Source organism: Rhineura floridana, chromosome 3 (genome assembly GCF_030035675.1).
Source record: "Rhineura floridana isolate rRhiFlo1 chromosome 3, rRhiFlo1.hap2, whole genome shotgun sequence".
Classification (NCBI taxonomy): Eukaryota; Metazoa; Chordata; class Lepidosauria; order Squamata; family Rhineuridae; genus Rhineura; species Rhineura floridana.
In genome coordinates, this window is record NC_084482.1 from 198,638,153 (window position 1) to 198,653,677 (window position 15,525).

Below are 15,525 nucleotides of genomic sequence, written 5' to 3' on the forward strand. Positions count from 1 at the left end.
CCTCTTGCAACTAATGTAAATGCCTAGTTAAAGGTGTTTTCCTCCTCAAGCAGCAAAGCATCTTAGACCATTTTTGGATCATGACTAGTAGAAGAGGGTGTTGAATGGAATTTGTGAGACCAGGAGATGGAGCAGCATGGAGAGAAATGGTGTTGGCAACCACAGAGTTGCTGGATCAGCCTGGGTGTTGCCAAGTTTAGAGAGCTCCTGGCCTGTGGGCTAGACTGTGGGAGAGGGCAGAGAGGGGAGGGTTTGTACATGAAAGCAACCATTTCCAGGTCCTGTCCCCCCCCTTCTCTATCACAGGGGTGTCTAATGAGACAAGTTCACTGGAGACGGAGCGCTTTGAGGAGTTGCCCCTTTGCTCCTGCCGCATGGAAGCACCTACTATTGAGCGCCTTAGCCTGCAGGCGGGAAACCAATGCATGGCAACTGAGAGTGCCGATGGAGAGGTAAGAAAAATTTTTTTGGGGGGGGGGATCTGGAATGAAGCAAGTTTAGTCATCACTTACACCTTAACCACCTCCTCCTTGTGTCCCATTTAAACCCCAGAGATCCAAGCAGGCCCTCCGTTTATAATAAATCATCATTCCTTTTATTAGCAAACTCAATTAACGAGTGCCAATTGAAATTGAGTCAAATGGGGCCGCTGAGAAAATGTGAGGGAGGTATCAGTGCTTGAGGCCACCTAAAAGTCTGCAAAAGTACAAAAAAAACTTTTTTAGAGAAGCCAAACCTAAGGTGATAATCCTCTCCCCCCCTCCCCGAAACCCAAAACAGCCCAGTGAGGATTGAGTATGATCAGTTGTCACAGAATGTTAAGAACATAAGAAAACATAAGAAGAGCCTGCTGGATCAGGCCAGTGGCCCATCTAGTCCAGCATCCTGTTCTCACAGTGGCCAACCAGGTGCCTGGGGGAAGCCCGCAAGCAGGACCCGAGTGCAAGAACACTCTCCCCTCCTGAGGCTTCCAGCAACTGGTTTTCAGAAGCATGCTGCCTCTGACTAGGGTGGCAGAGCACAGCCATCACGGCTAGTAGCCTTTGATAGCCCTGTCCTCCATGAATTTGTCTAATCTTCTTTTAAAGCCATCCAAGCTGGTGGCCATTACTGCATCTTGTGGGAGCAAATTCCATAGTTTAACTATGCGCTGAGTAAAGAAGTACTTCCTTTTGTCTGTCCTGAATCTTCCAACATTCAGCTTCTTTGAATGTCCACGAGTTCTAGTATTATGAGAGAGGGAGAAGAACTTTTCTCTATCCACTTTCTCAATGCCATGCATAATTTTATACACTTCTGTCATGTCTTCTCTGACCCACCTTTTCTCTAAACTAAAAAGCCCCAAATGCTGCAACCTTTCCTCGTAAGGGAGTCGCTCCATCCCCTTGATCATTCTGGTTGCCCTCTTCTGAACCTTTTCCAACTCTATAATGTCCTTTTTGAGATGAGGCGACCAGAACTGTACACAGTATTCCAAATGCGGTCGCACCATAGATTTATACAATGGCATTATGATATCGGCTGTTTTATTTTCAATACCTTTCCTAATTATCGCTAGCATGGAATTTGCCTTTTTCACAGCTGCCGCACACTGGGTCGACATTTTCATCGTGCTGTCCACTACAACCCCGAGGTCTCTCTCCTGGTCGGTCACCGCCAGTTCAGACCCCATGAGCGTATATGTGAAATTAAGATTTTTTGCTCCAATATGCATAATTTTACACTTGTTTATATTGAATTGCATTTGCCATTTTTCTGCCCATTCACTCAGTTTGGAGAGGTCTTTTTGGAGCTCTTCGCAATCCCTTTTTGTTTTAACAACCCTGAACAATTTAGTGTCATCAGCAAACTTGGCCACTTCACTGCTCACTCCTAATTCTAATGTTGAGTGTCCGTGAGAGAGAGAGTGAGAGAGAGAGTAAGAGGAAGGCCCTTACTGCACTGCAGGAAATAGTTCACAATAAAGAACAAGACAGAAATGCTTTTCATAAAATAGATAGTAAAAATGGCTGGCTGGAGCCTTGAATAGGAGACACTGCTAGATCAGGCTGAAGGCAGTCCAGCATCCTGTTTTCACAGTGGCCAACCAGAACCCCGTGGGAAGCCCAAAAGCAGGACCCGAGTGCAACAGCACTGTTAACAAAAGTGACATACCAAATCCTCTCAAGACGATATGGTTACTGAGAGAGAGGCTGTGTTTATAAACTTTTGACGTGAGAAAGGTGAAGTTAACATTCCTCCCTATAACTTATCTTTGATTTAAAGACATATTTAAAGAAATCCTCAAGAAAAGTCTATAACCTAAGATCTCTATTTTTGTTTATTTTTGTAATACAATTTAAGTTGTATTTCACATATATATTGTATAGAACTTCTTTTTTTTTAAAGGAAGGTCATACACTGCAATATTTTGTTGCAGGTCCTAATTGCTAGTAGTAATAATAATGAAAAAAATGCTAGTATCCATGTGTCAGGTTCACTCAATCATGAGATATACTGAAATTCAAGTGTTGTAAGATTTCCCTCTGGGCTGGCTTTCAGGGCTTGAGGTTAAATTGTATAAGGATGATAAATTGTCTTGTGGGAGGGATTATTTTTTCTATATGGAGGAGCATTCAGGCATTTGAACCTTCCACTGTAGTCTCAAGTGGTACTGCCAGGCATAGGTTGATTGTCTCAGTGAGCTCTTGGCCAGAAAGAGTGACCATTTTCTTGTCTGTTTATTCCTAGTTGAATGGCTGCAGCAGCAGCATCTTGAAGCGGGAAACGATGCGCCCCTCCAGCCGGGTTCCCCTCATGGTCCTGTGCGAGGCCCATCGAGCCAGGATGGTGAAGCACCATTGCTGCCCTGGCTGTGGCTACTTCTGCACTGCGGTGAGAAAATGAAAACAAGGAGGAAACACTGAGGAGAAAAGCAGTGGCCTAAATATGAACACCTAGTGTGTCATTAATGCTTGCCTGGTGAAGAACAGAAGAGACTGAGTTGGTCTGAGAGGCTGCCCCGTGTAAACATCTGGCCAGAGGAAGATTGCATGAGAGAGTTTTTTAAAGTTGGCTAAACTGTCCAAGCAGCCAGAAGTTCAACCAGAAGTGCTCTGGGGTTCAGAGGCAGATTGTCCCCAGTAGTTGAACTGGGTTGTGGGAGTATTTGGCAGGGATGGAGGTTTAGGGAATTTATTATTATTTTAACTATTTGTTTATTTATTTATTATTAGAATGCATTACCTGCCCTTCACTCAGAGGTCCCAAGGTGGGTTACAACAATTTAAAAACACAATTAAAACCGTTAAAAACAACCTAAATAACAACACAGAGGTAAAAGCCATTTAGAGATTGTTGTCAGCAACAGTATCTTTTGAGTCTTTAGAAACTGTCAGTAAGCACCTTAAAGCCCCAAATATAAGTATCAGCATTCCCTTATGTGCGCAGTATCCCTTTAATAAACCAACCATTTTAGTTAACAGTTCACCTTGTCTTTAGTGACGGTGTCCATCTAACACCTAAGTCTACTATACCAGATGCTAGGAGTTTTTGAAAGCATTCTGAATTGGTGGCACCAGAAAATTAAAGAAACGCAGATAACTAAACTTTTATACAAAGTGAGGCTGAGGGAACCAGGATTCCCCAACAGCATAGTTTGTAGGAATTGGGGTCCTGGTAGTCAGGATTGGAGGCACATTACCAGAACTCATTAGGTATCTGAGAGGAAGGGTGTGATTCCAGATCATCCATTTCTGTGCCACGCCCTGGCTGGAGCCATAGATGGGCCAGAAGAACACAGGTGGTCCCAGGCAGAGCTTGGAAAAGTTACTTTGTTTGAACTACAACTCCCATCAGCCCAATCCAGTGGCCATGCTGGCTGGGGCTGATGGGAGCTGTAGTTCAAAAAAGTAATTTTTCCAAGCTCTGGTCCCAGGGTATGATCTGAAGGTACATTAAGCTACTACCTTGCTGAAGCTAAACAGGTCTGGGTTGGGTCAGTGCCTAGATGGGTGATTGCCTGGGAACCCACGTGTCTGCTGCCTTGTGTTCCACGACACAAGAAAGGCAATATATAAATACTGGCAGGAGTGATTTTCATAGGGCTGAGGGATAGGAATGTAGATAAGAACATAAAGAGCCCTGCTGAATCTGGCCAAAGACTCATCTAGTCCAGCAACCTGTTCTCACAGTGGCCAACCATATGCCCAGGAGAAGCCCACAAGCAGAACATGAATGCAATAGCATTTTCCCCACTTGCGGTTCCCAGCAGCTGGTATTCGGAGGCATACTGCCTCCAACAGTGGAGGGAGAACACAGCCATGTGGCTAGTAGCCATTGATTGCCATCCAAGTTGGTGTCAATTGCTACATTTTGTGGTAGCAAATTCTATAGTTTAATACTTGAAACCAGGCCAGGGAGATGTCTTTGCTATTCCAAGATCCTTCAGGTCTGTTGTTGAGACTTGGACCTAGTGGCAGTGTTGTTCTGTGGATCAGGCAAAGCCAGGCTTCAAGTATTTATATTAGGCCCAGTCAATCAGAGGTTTCTTGCTGCCTGACCATTGCAAAGGCCCATTGTTTCCCATCCCTGTTCCTTTCTGTGCTTGAAGGGGGCTGTGAGGCTTGAGAGCAATCTGGGAAGCTCAGCCATCTAGTTCATGAGATTCCTGGCCTCTTTCAAATCCCTGACAGCCTGTTTTCTTCCCCAGGGCACCTTTTTGGAGTGCCACCCTGACTTCCGCGTGGCTCACCGCTTCCACAAGGCCTGTGTGTCCCAGCTCAACGGCATGATTTTCTGCCCGCACTGTGGGGAAGATGCTTCTGAGGCCCATGAAATCACGATAGCCAAGGCAGACACCTCCACTCCTGTCCCCATTCCGCCTTCCCACGGACAGGGAGCCTCTGAGACCACAGGCCGTGCTGACACTACCCAACCCAGGTGAGGGGAGGTTGGCGGGCTCAGAAACCAGGACCCCCAATTTCTTTGAAAGGGCAAGTGTACATTTTTTTAATGATAATTTACTTAGTATCTCTTTGAAAATGGAAATGGACTGCCTTCAAGTCGATCCCGACTTATGGCGACCCTATGAATAGGGTTTTCATGGTAAGCGGTATTCAGAGGAGTTTTACCATTGCCTTCCTCTGAGGCTTGTCCTCCCCAGCTAGCTAGGGTCTGCTCAGCTTGCCACAGCTACACAAGCCAGCCCCTTCCTTATCTGCAACTGCCAGCTGGGGGGCAACTGGGCTCCTTGGGACTATGTGACTTGCCCACGGCTGCACAGGTGGCAGGGCACGTAACCCCTGAGCCACTCACCGTGGGGGTGATCTTTAGCTGGCCCTTGACACCCAGGAGACACAAGCAGGGATTTAAACTAACAGACTCTGGACTCCCAGCCAGGGTCTCCTCCCCACTGTGCTATACCAGCCTAGAGAGTATCTCATCAAAATTATCTTTCTGAGTGACCTGCAGGCAAATATTTCCCTTACAATTATTTTAAATCACTATATTTATCTGCCTCTTCCCTTAACTTCCTGCCTCACCTTCCCTTCTCTCCCTCTCTTACCACATACTGTAAATATCCCCTCCTGTCCCTAGGCCTTGTGTGAGGGTGTTCTTCAGGCCCTCTTTTCTGAGTGTTCCCGTTACTTTCCCACATCTCACCTCAACCTTGCACATCTCCTGCTTTGTCCTTCCCTCAGGTCTTGCTTCTTCTTCTCAGCCCAGTACTTGCTTTGTTGTCCCTTCCTTCAGGCACCATCTTCCTGGTTTTCATATCAAAGAATGTTTGTGTTGCTTTCCTAGTTCTTCAGTTTTTCTAACTGCCTAGTGTCCCCCTTCTAATGTTATTGACTAACAGTGTCCATTCCTTCTGCCCCTGGCCCCTATGTGAGGCTGTGTACATACCATACATTTAAGGCAGAGTTAAAGCACATTATTTTCCCCAAAGAATTCTGGGAACTGCACCCTTAAAAAAATTTCAGTTCCCAGGACTCTTTGGTGGAAATAATGTGCTTTAAATGTAGGGTGTGTATGCAGCCTAAGGTTTCCCTAATCCAAACTAAATTTCCTCTACCCTTTGAGAAGATGCTCTTTCTTCATTGTTCTTATGTGCTGTTTTGTTCCTTTCTCGTTCGTTTTGTAAATTGTATTGTGACATTTTTGTAACCCATCATGGGACTATTCGGTTATGGGTGGCCTGTATGCCGCCCTGGGCTTCTACTGGGAGGAAGGGCGGGATATAAATCGTACAAATAACAGATAAGCAAACAAATGTTGCAGCAAATAAACCAATTACTGCAAGGGGAGGGGCTTGCCGTTGACCTGAAAGTGTGTGTGTGTATATACACAAACGCACACAGAGCAAGCAGTGTGCGTGTTGTATATTGTCTGTCTTCAGAATAACTCTGAGGTTGCATTCAAAGGCAGAAGACCAACTAACAAGCCTCTCTCCTTCCTAGTACGCCAAATGAAGCATTCTTACTACAGAATTTTACAGCTCTGTATCTCCTCCCCTTAGTGCCCGGATGCGGGGCGGTTCAAGCATAGAACCCTCACAGGATGATATGCCAAGTCTCGGTGGCCCAGGGATCGACAGTGCAGGGCCGCGGCTGACCTTGCCAAACGGGGCTGTGCTCTCTGCACAGGGTCTCCCATCAGGGGCTGCTCGGGAACAATTGGAGCGTGCCCTAGTGGTGCAGGAATCCGAGCGGTAAGTGAAACTCTCTGTCCTCCCTCCCCCTCTTCTCCCCCCTTTCAAGGAAGCAAGGCTGCCTGTTGTTGTTCTTACTGTTCCAGTGGACTGTGTTCAGTGTAGTGCCAAGAAGATTGCTCCATCAGCACAAGTATTTATTTATTTATTAGATTTATATCCTGCCCTTCCAGTAGGAGCCCAGGGCAGCATTTGTGCTCTCTAGACAGAACAATCTTAATCTCCTTCGTGCACTGTTCTGGTGGTTCTCCTGGCCCTCCAGAACAGATTTGGGAAGGGTGTGGGGGGAGGAGGGGGGAAGTCCCCTTGCACTAGTGGGAATCCTTGTGCTGGCTTCCGTTATCAGAACGAGTTAGCTGAATACAGCCCAGTCAGATATTCATTATTTGCAAGCGGTGGTTTAGGGCTTTACAGCAAAGCAGGTTGAGAGCTTTTTTTAATGTGTATGTGTAGAACAGTGCTGAGTGAGGCAAAGCTGGGTCTTTGAAATGTCTCTCTTCTGCCCTGTTTTTTGCATTTTTTAATAAAAAAGCTAGGTGTGCTACCCCTGTGCTTTCCATGCCAACCCCTCCCCTTACCCCAGGTCACCAAGGCACCACTTCCTGCTCTCTAACCAGTCTCATCTGCCATCCTTCCTTCCTCCCACCTAGCACATCGGCTGGAGAAAAGGGAGGCCTTGCAGTAGCAATGCTCCTATGAAGCAGTTCTGTGGGTCACACAGGGTGCCGTCCACCCCTTGACTTCCTTGCCCTTTGCCCCCCCATTGCCCCTGGGCTTGAGTCCAGCATGGCTGGACCGCAGCATGCCACATGCCTGCCTTCCTCTTCCTTTCTGCCCCACTGTCCTTGAACCCAGCATGACTGGGCTGCCGCAAGTTCACTCGCCTTCTTTCCCTGTCTTCCACCCCACTCCCCTGGGCTTGTAGCCTAGCGACTCCCCCCCCTCCTTCCTCCCCCCCTCCTTCCTCCCCCCCCAGCCTGGAACCCAGCACAGCTGGGTTGCTCTGCAGTTTACAGTGCCACCTTCCGTGGCTCTGTGTACTGCAGCACAACTGCAGCGTGACGTTTACAAATATAAATACATATAAAGAAATGCCTCACCAATTGCTCTTTTTCCAAATTCTCATTTGCCTGGTCTAAGAGAAAACTGCCTCTTTTGTGATCTCTCTCTCTCAGGCGCAAGAAGCTGCGATTTCACCCCCGCCAGCTGTATCTCTCAGTTAAGCAAGGGGAGCTCCAGAAAGTGGTTCTGATGTTGCGTAAGTTGCTCTGAGCCTCCTTTTCTCTAATCTTCTGTGTTGTAGACATTTAGATGGTGAGGCTGGTGGCAAAAAAGCAGTGTGTGTGTGTGTGTGTGTGTGTGTGTGTGTGTGTGTGTGTGTGTGTGTGTGTGTGTGTGTGTGTGTGTGTGTGTGTGTGTGTGTGTGTGTGTGTGTGTGTGTGTGTGTGTGTGTGTGTGTGTGTGTGTGTGTGTGTGTGTGTGTGTGTGTGTGTGTGTGTGTGTGTGTGTGTGTGTGTGTGTGTGTGTGTGTGTGTGTGTGTGTGTGTGTGTGTGTGTGTGTGTGTGTGTGTGTGTGTGTGTGTGTGTGTGTTATAGAATACCTGCATAAGGTTAAGAGGTAGTCTTGGATGCTGCCATGGGCCACATGCTTTAGAACGTTTCCACATACTTTTGCCTCTGGGCACTGATTTTTCTCTCTCCCTCATTGGGAATTTATATATAAATACAGCAAATGATGCCTGCAACAAAATGTTGTAGCATATCCTGAAATTCCTAGAAGTGGTCCTGTTCTCCTGAGGCTCCTGCAGGGAGTAGGCAGGGTCTAGCTTCTTAAAGAGCCTTCTCTTGTGTCCTAAATCACAGTGGAGGGGTAGCCTATGCCTGTACAAAAGACCCCCCCCCACTTGTGAAGTTCCTTCAATGTGTGGATGATGGTGGGAGGGGGTCCTGGTGGGGGGGGGGCAATGGGCATGCCCCCCTCATATGATTCTTTGTTTCTTTATAGTTTTTTTATTAATGTTTTGAGTATTTTATATATAGAAAGCAAAAAGACAAATGACAAGGGAATACACTAAACATTAATAATTACAGAAATAAAGAAATTTACAAAAAACAATAATCATGTACCTACATAGAGAGGGAGGAGGGATTCAGTTATTGGGCCAAACTTCCCCATTCTATGTAGGGTGCCCACGTACCTGAGATTTCCCCCCTCTACTTATGGAAAATCACTTTCTTGTAAGTAGCCAGTTGGGTCATGTTTTCTGTCCATTGTCTGTTCAGGGGGGAGGAACATCCCTTCCATTACTGAAGTGCTTAAGCACTGCTTGTGCCTGCAATAGCCTGTAATGTTGCCCTTTGGAAAAATTCTGAAGGGTTGGTGTATAGTTCGGCAAGGTGTTGACATCTTTGAAGCCCAGGGTTGTATCCAACCTAGGGCTAAGTCACGGTCCTGTCAGTGCAAGGATTTCCTGTCCCCTCAAATCTGTTCTAGGGATTCCCCCAACCTTCTGGAGCAGATTTGCGGAGGATACAGGGGAAGGAGAGGGGGCTGGGGAGTCCAGTTGCGCAAGTGGAAAATCCTTGCAATGACGGGGCATGTTAGTTGATTTTGGCTCATTTACTTCTGACCAAAATGTTGCAATTTTTAGACAGGACCATGTCATGTGATGCAAATGTTGCCTGGGAGACACCACAGCACCAACACATACCTGTGTTTGACCCTTCATGTGATTCTTAATCATGTGAGGGACGGCAAGTGAATTAGACCTGTTGTGTGATCTGTCGATTTCAGTAGGCAGAGTTTCAGGCTGAATGCCTGAAAATGGTGGGGGAGGGGGAATTTGTTTTATTTAGAATCAAGCATCAACCCACCACTGAAGACCCTCTTGCTCAATGGTGGGTGGTTGATCCCTATTTTAGGAGGTACAAGTTCTTTAACTCTCTCTGTTGAAATCAATGGATTCATTGCCCACATTTGCATGTCTCAGTAAGCCATTAACATTGGCCTGCCATATGTAAGTAATATCTCACTCACTCCACTCCCTCTAACTGATGCTGGGAGGAAATGAGCCATGATGCCTGACTTATTATTACGTCCAAAGCAGGGATTGTGGTTAGTTTCACTCCCAACAAACCAGATCTGTAGCCACTGTTTCTTCTTGGTTTACTGATTGTGGATTGTTCAAGCGAAACAATCCACGTTCCCTGGTTTGAACATAATGCTAGGCCAGGAATCATAGTTTGTTTCCCCCCAGCGCAAGTGGGGAGGAGACAAGGCAGCCTCTTGGATGTGACAACTTGAGCCACTGTGTCCATCATTTTCAGTAGGTAGATCATGAAAAACTGTGGGCCCAAACTACTCAGGATTTACTAGCACTTGCAAAACCCATCTTCTCAGAGGAAGGGCTATAGCTCAGTGACAAAGCAACTTGTTTTGCATGCAGAAGGTCCAAAGTTCAGTCTCTGGCATCTCCAGGTAGGGCTGGCAGTGTCCCCTGCCTGAAATCCTGGAAAGATGCTGCCACTCATTGTAGACTGTCCTGACCTAGATAGACCAATGGTCTGACTTGGTATAAGGCAGCTTCTCTCGGGGTTCTGTGAGCTCTCAAAAAGAATGTGATGGTTTGCAAAGAGAATAGGTTAGTGGTGAGCCGGGCAGTGGAATCTTCCACGGGTTTAAGTCCGAACTTTCTAGGAGCTGTCCAAGGTGCTTCAGCTAAACTAAGTTCGCACTGAAACCTGGAGCAGATTCCATTGCCCCACTGACATGGACCCACTAGCTGCTGTTGGTCACTCATTCTCTTGTGAAGTGATAAGTAAAAAGGTGGATTTCTTTTCCCAGTCTTTCAATGCCTCTTCATGTGTGAAGACTGAAATCCACATCAGCCATGGTGGGGAGCTAGATTAGTTGTACTCTGTGGGTGGCTTTGTTTTACACCCGTTTCTGCATGTGCCTGGGAAACAGCCCTGGTGCATCCTGTTCAGCAAGTTGCCTTGTCTCTTCCGGCTCCCAGACGTCTGCCCTTCCTTTCCAGTGGACTGCTTGGACCCCAGTTTCCAGAGCGAGCAGCAGAGCAAGCGATTCCCACTGCACGCCGCTGCACAGAAGGGCTTCCTGGAAATCTGCCATGTGTTGCTCCAGGTGGGACCCTTGTTCGTTTGTGTGTACTTGGGCCTTTCCGCTGCCTTTCCACTCTGTCCTGAATCCAGCCCAGACTCTTCGTCCTGATCTCTTCCCCCCCCTCTGTTTTTTTAATCTGCAATTGTAAGAGGGGAAAAAAAGACAAAGGAAAGCAAACAACAATAAGAACGAAAATAATGAGAACCCCCCAAACAAAAATCCATTACCAGCTGAATATTATTTATTTGTTTGTTTATTATTTATTAGATTTATATCCCGCTCTTCCTCTCAGTAGAAGCCCAGGGTGGCAAACAAAAGCATTAAAAACACTCTAAATGTGATAAAAAGAGACTTTAAAATATATTACAACAAAATATCCTGAAAAACATATTAAAGCAAAACATCTTTAAAAGCATCTTTAAAAAAAAAAAAAGCTTTAAAACATCTTTTTTAAAAAAGGTTTAAAAACATTAAAAAGCAGCTCTAACACAGACTCAGACTTGGATAAGGTCCAATACAGTTCCAAAGCAGTTCCAATACAGATGCAGACTGGGCTACGGTCTCTACTTAAAAGGCTTGTTGAAAGAGGAAGGTCTTCAGTAGGCACTGAAAAGATAACAGAGATGGCCCCTGTCTAATATTAAAGGGGAGGGAATTCCACAGGGTAGGTGCCGCTGTATTAAAGGTCTGATCTTTAGAGCTGTCTACAGTTTTGCCCCACCTTATCTTTACACCTTGATTTCTTCTTGCGTTCCTGCCAGTGACCTTCCCTTCACCACCTTTCGCTCCTTTCTTTCTAATGCAACTCTGCCCATCCTCCCTTGCTGCCTTCCATCCCTGCAGTTCCCTCCCAAATACATCCACACAACTGTGTTTAGCTTACATCTAGGCCCACTATTTCCATCAGGCCTTAAGTTTTGACTCCCTTAATCCTCGCCATCAGATGTAACCAGGGCAAATTTGCATATCTCAACCATGGTCTACGTATGCAGCAGAATGAGGTGGTAGAGTGGACTGTACCACTTCCAAGTGTAGGTGTATGTGTGGGGGTTAAATTGCTTCCCACATGTCAAGCTTCCTGAAAGTAAAAAATTAGCACATCAGGGTTCTCTTCCAGCTGTGTTAATAATCTGATTGCAGTGTGTGTATTTTCAACACAGAACACTAAAAAAAAGTCATTCACCCCCACCATTTGAAATGGTACACTCTGTTCTGCCACCTGAGGACTCTTCCACTTCCTTACCACCCCCCTTCTGATGTGTGTATGAACCAGGCCTGCAATTGTTCATGGTTATCCTGGCCTGATCCTTCACTGATCCTGTGCCTCTCTTCTCTTGGTTTGCTGTGAGATTAAAATGGATTCCTCATTTCTACAACAGGCAGAGGAGGAGGGTGGGTTGAAAGGGTGAGTGAAGGAATATGGCAGGAGGCACAAGGGCTAAAAGGGACTTCTGAAAGTTAAGGCTTTTTTAATTAAGTATGGTTTACTGTGAAGGAGCAGCATACTGGTGTATGCTCAAATAGTTCCTTTTATTCTTTCCCTGCTGCTGTTCACCGCAACTAGAACAGCCCAAAGTCTGGCTTGTCGTGTTGTCTGAACCCAGGCTCTCCTACTAGCCTCCCCCAAACGGTAAGCTAAGGGCAACCCTTGCTTTACTGGTCATGGTGTGTTTGGAGGAAATAAACCACAACCCTGTGTTCAGGTAACATGACAAGCTAGACTCTGACTTGCTTCATCTGCAGTTGGGGAGGGTGCCATAAGAACATTTGAGCAGCATGCACCAATTCACATTAAACTGTAGTTAGTTTAAACTATGGTTTAGTGTGACTGCAAACTAGGCCTATCTCTGGGTCAGGAGCTGGCAACTCAAGCTTGCTTGCTTGTTTGTTTTATAAGACTTATATCCTGCCCTTCCTCCCAGTAGGAGCCCAGGGGAAGAAGGCTCCTTCCCTCTGTTGCAAGAGGGATTCAAAGTTAAAGACTGGGCATATGGTGTTGGGCTTGCAGGGGTGGGGCGATATGAGGTCTGTTTAACTTTTCATCTTCCCTACTCCAGGCTGGGGCCAACATAAACACGGTGGACAAGTTGCGTCGAACCCCTCTAATGGAAGCTGTTGCAAACAACCATGTGGAATTAGCACGTTACTTGGTCAAAAGGGGTGGCTGCGTTTACACGAAGGTCCGGAGACAAATGGGGAAAGCTCTCTGGGGAAGGATGAGTGCAGGGACAAGAGTGGGGGAGACATATTTCTTAAAGGGATATTTGGAATGTTGTGACAGGGTATCAGTATAAGAGTAGAGTTGCCACCTTTTTTTCCTGGCTGGGCCTCTGTGCCAGCATTTCCCAACCTTTCGGTCCCCAGAGGTTGCTGGACTACAGTTCCCATAATTCCTGACCATTGGCCATGCTGGCTGGGACTGATGGGAGTGGTAGTCTAGCACCCTCTGTGGACCCAAAGGTTGGGAGAGGCTGTTCTATGCCTTTAAATTCCACAAATGTAGCCATTCCTGGTACAGTAGGGGCCCGCTTATACGGCGGGTTCTGTTCCAGACTCCACTGTACAGCAGAAATCGCCATAAGGCAGAACCCCATTGACTTTAATGGGGCATGTTGCGTGAAAATGACGCCAAAATGCCACAAAAGCAGCAAAATCAGCTTTTAAAGAGGGGAGGAAAGCTGCCACATTAGCGGAACGCCGGGAAGCGGAGCGCCGGGAAGCAGGGCCCTACTGTAATGGCAATAATAAAAAACCTTCACCAGTTGGAACAAGAGCCCTTCTAGAAAAACTGGTAGCAAACTTTTGTAGGGGATTGTTGACAGTAGCTTTTTTTTCCTGTGATGTGTGCAGTGTTTGTGGCTGAGGAGGGGGCAGGGCAGGACAATCCATTTTATGAATGCTCCGCTGTGAGACTGGTAAAAGTAGTGGGTGGAGTGAGGGGTCATGTAAACTGTGCTAGGGTCAATGTTGGAATCACTGTATGAGGGCTAAAGAGATTTGGAGGAAGATAGTTAGGTGGCATCCAGTGTTGCACAAGTGGAAGTGCAAATCTGGCCTGGAATGGAAACAGAGCAACCCTAGTGTTAAGAGCACAGGAAGCTGCCTTATACCGAGTCAGCGCATTGGTCAGTCTAGCTCAGTACCGGCTACTCTGATTGGCAGTCGCCCTCCAGGGTTTCAGGCAGGGAGTTTTTTCCCAGCCCCACCTGGAGATGCTGGGAATTGAACTTGGGACCTTCTGCGTGTGAGCCAGATATTCTGCCACTGAGCTATGACTGTTCTTGTCAGGTCAGATGAACATGAGAGGAGTTAAGGAGGGAAGCGACGGATGATGGAATGGACTGTGGGGTGGGGTGATGAGATGCCTGCCTCACACCTGTTAAATTACTGACGTTTTCCCTTCCCTGTGCCGCTGCTGCCACCGAAGGAAGACGATGGATCTACCTGTCTCCATCACGCTGCCAAGAATGGTAATGTGGACATGGTCAGCTTGCTGCTATCCACAGGACAGGTGGATGTCAACGCCCAGGTGAGTGAAGGGCTTGTTGCAAGAGGGAATAGGAGGGGGAGACAAACTGGCATTTCCCCATCTTCTCCCATATTTTGGTTCTCTGTGTGTGTCCTTTTGCGCATGATTATTATTTCATGCCATTTATAAACACATACACATTTAAAGAGGTGTACAAGAAACCAAAAATACTTCTTAAAGAACTGAACAGTTCTGAACAGACAACAGTTCTGCAACAAATTAAAAACAAACACTGGAAGACAGCAACAGTTAGGAAAAAAGGAAAGGAATTATGGGTGGTGTCCAGTGCTAGTCCTACTCAGAGTTGAAGTTAATGGACATGACTAACTTATGTTCATATTTCAATGGGTCTACTCTGAGTAGGACTTAGTTGCATGCAACCCCTTTATTTATTTTATTTAGGAGATAATCAAAGAGCTCTGCACCCTGTGGGTAAATCAAATGCAGATAATAATCCACACAAACCAAATTAAAAACATATATACATAAAACCATCCTCAAACCAAGCTGTATAGGGCTTTTTAAAGCAATACCAGCACCTTGAATCTAGTCCTGGTAGCTAATTGGCAGCCAGTACAATTCTTTCAGTAGCATGTACCACCTTTTTCAGCCACAGCTCTTCCACTGGCATCACACAAGCCTTCTCTTTGTCTCCCTCCTTTTTTAGGATAGCGGAGGTTGGACCCCCATTATCTGGGCTGCCGAGCATAAGCACATTGAGGTGATCCGCATGCTGCTCACCCGGGGAGCCGACGTTACGTTGACTGACAATGTATGTGAGTTTTTGGTCCCCTAGTTCCCGTGCGGAACAAGCTCAGGCCTACAAAGGTGGTTCAAAAGAGAAGTGGGCGGGGCTTGCTCTTGGTAAACTCAAGCTGTTGCCTGAAGAAAGAAGTCTCTGGTTGGGTCCGCACATGCAAAGAAAGGAGATGGCCAGATGGACTGTACCACTGTAGAACTGCAGGTGGGGTAGCGGGGCCATTTTAAAAAATGTGCCTTCACATTTTGAAAAAATCTACAAAACTCTCTGCAAAAAGAAAGCACTAAAATGTTCTATCCTACCTCTTTGTTCTAATGGGCTAGTTTTCTGCTGCTTTTCATGTAGGTAAGCATTCAGAAAAATGTGACTTCCTCCTCCTGCGTTCTGGTGTGGTATAATCCATCCAGCACCTCAACATTCAG

General features: G+C 46.4%; 1 protein-coding gene across 3 annotated transcripts in view; it reads left to right on the top strand.

The window, feature by feature from the left end:
* EHMT2 (euchromatic histone lysine methyltransferase 2) overlaps window positions 1–15,525 on the top strand; it is a 56,470-nt gene that overhangs the window by 25,341 nt on the left and 15,604 nt on the right. For 2 of the 3 annotated variants that reach the window (XM_061619450.1, XM_061619451.1), the window contains exons 11-19: window positions 307–452; window positions 2,731–2,874; window positions 4,691–4,920; window positions 6,500–6,691; window positions 7,867–7,949; window positions 10,708–10,835; window positions 12,872–12,994; window positions 14,242–14,343; window positions 15,011–15,115. In XM_061619450.1, coding sequence (XP_061475434.1) covers window positions 307–452; window positions 2,731–2,874; window positions 4,691–4,920; window positions 6,500–6,691; window positions 7,867–7,949; window positions 10,708–10,835; window positions 12,872–12,994; window positions 14,242–14,343; window positions 15,011–15,115 — 1,253 coding nt within the window. The remainder of the gene's footprint in view (window positions 1–306; window positions 453–2,730; window positions 2,875–4,690; window positions 4,921–6,499; window positions 6,692–7,866; window positions 7,950–10,707; window positions 10,836–12,871; window positions 12,995–14,241; window positions 14,344–15,010; window positions 15,116–15,525) is intronic. The other variant, XM_061619452.1, reaches the window with a different exon arrangement.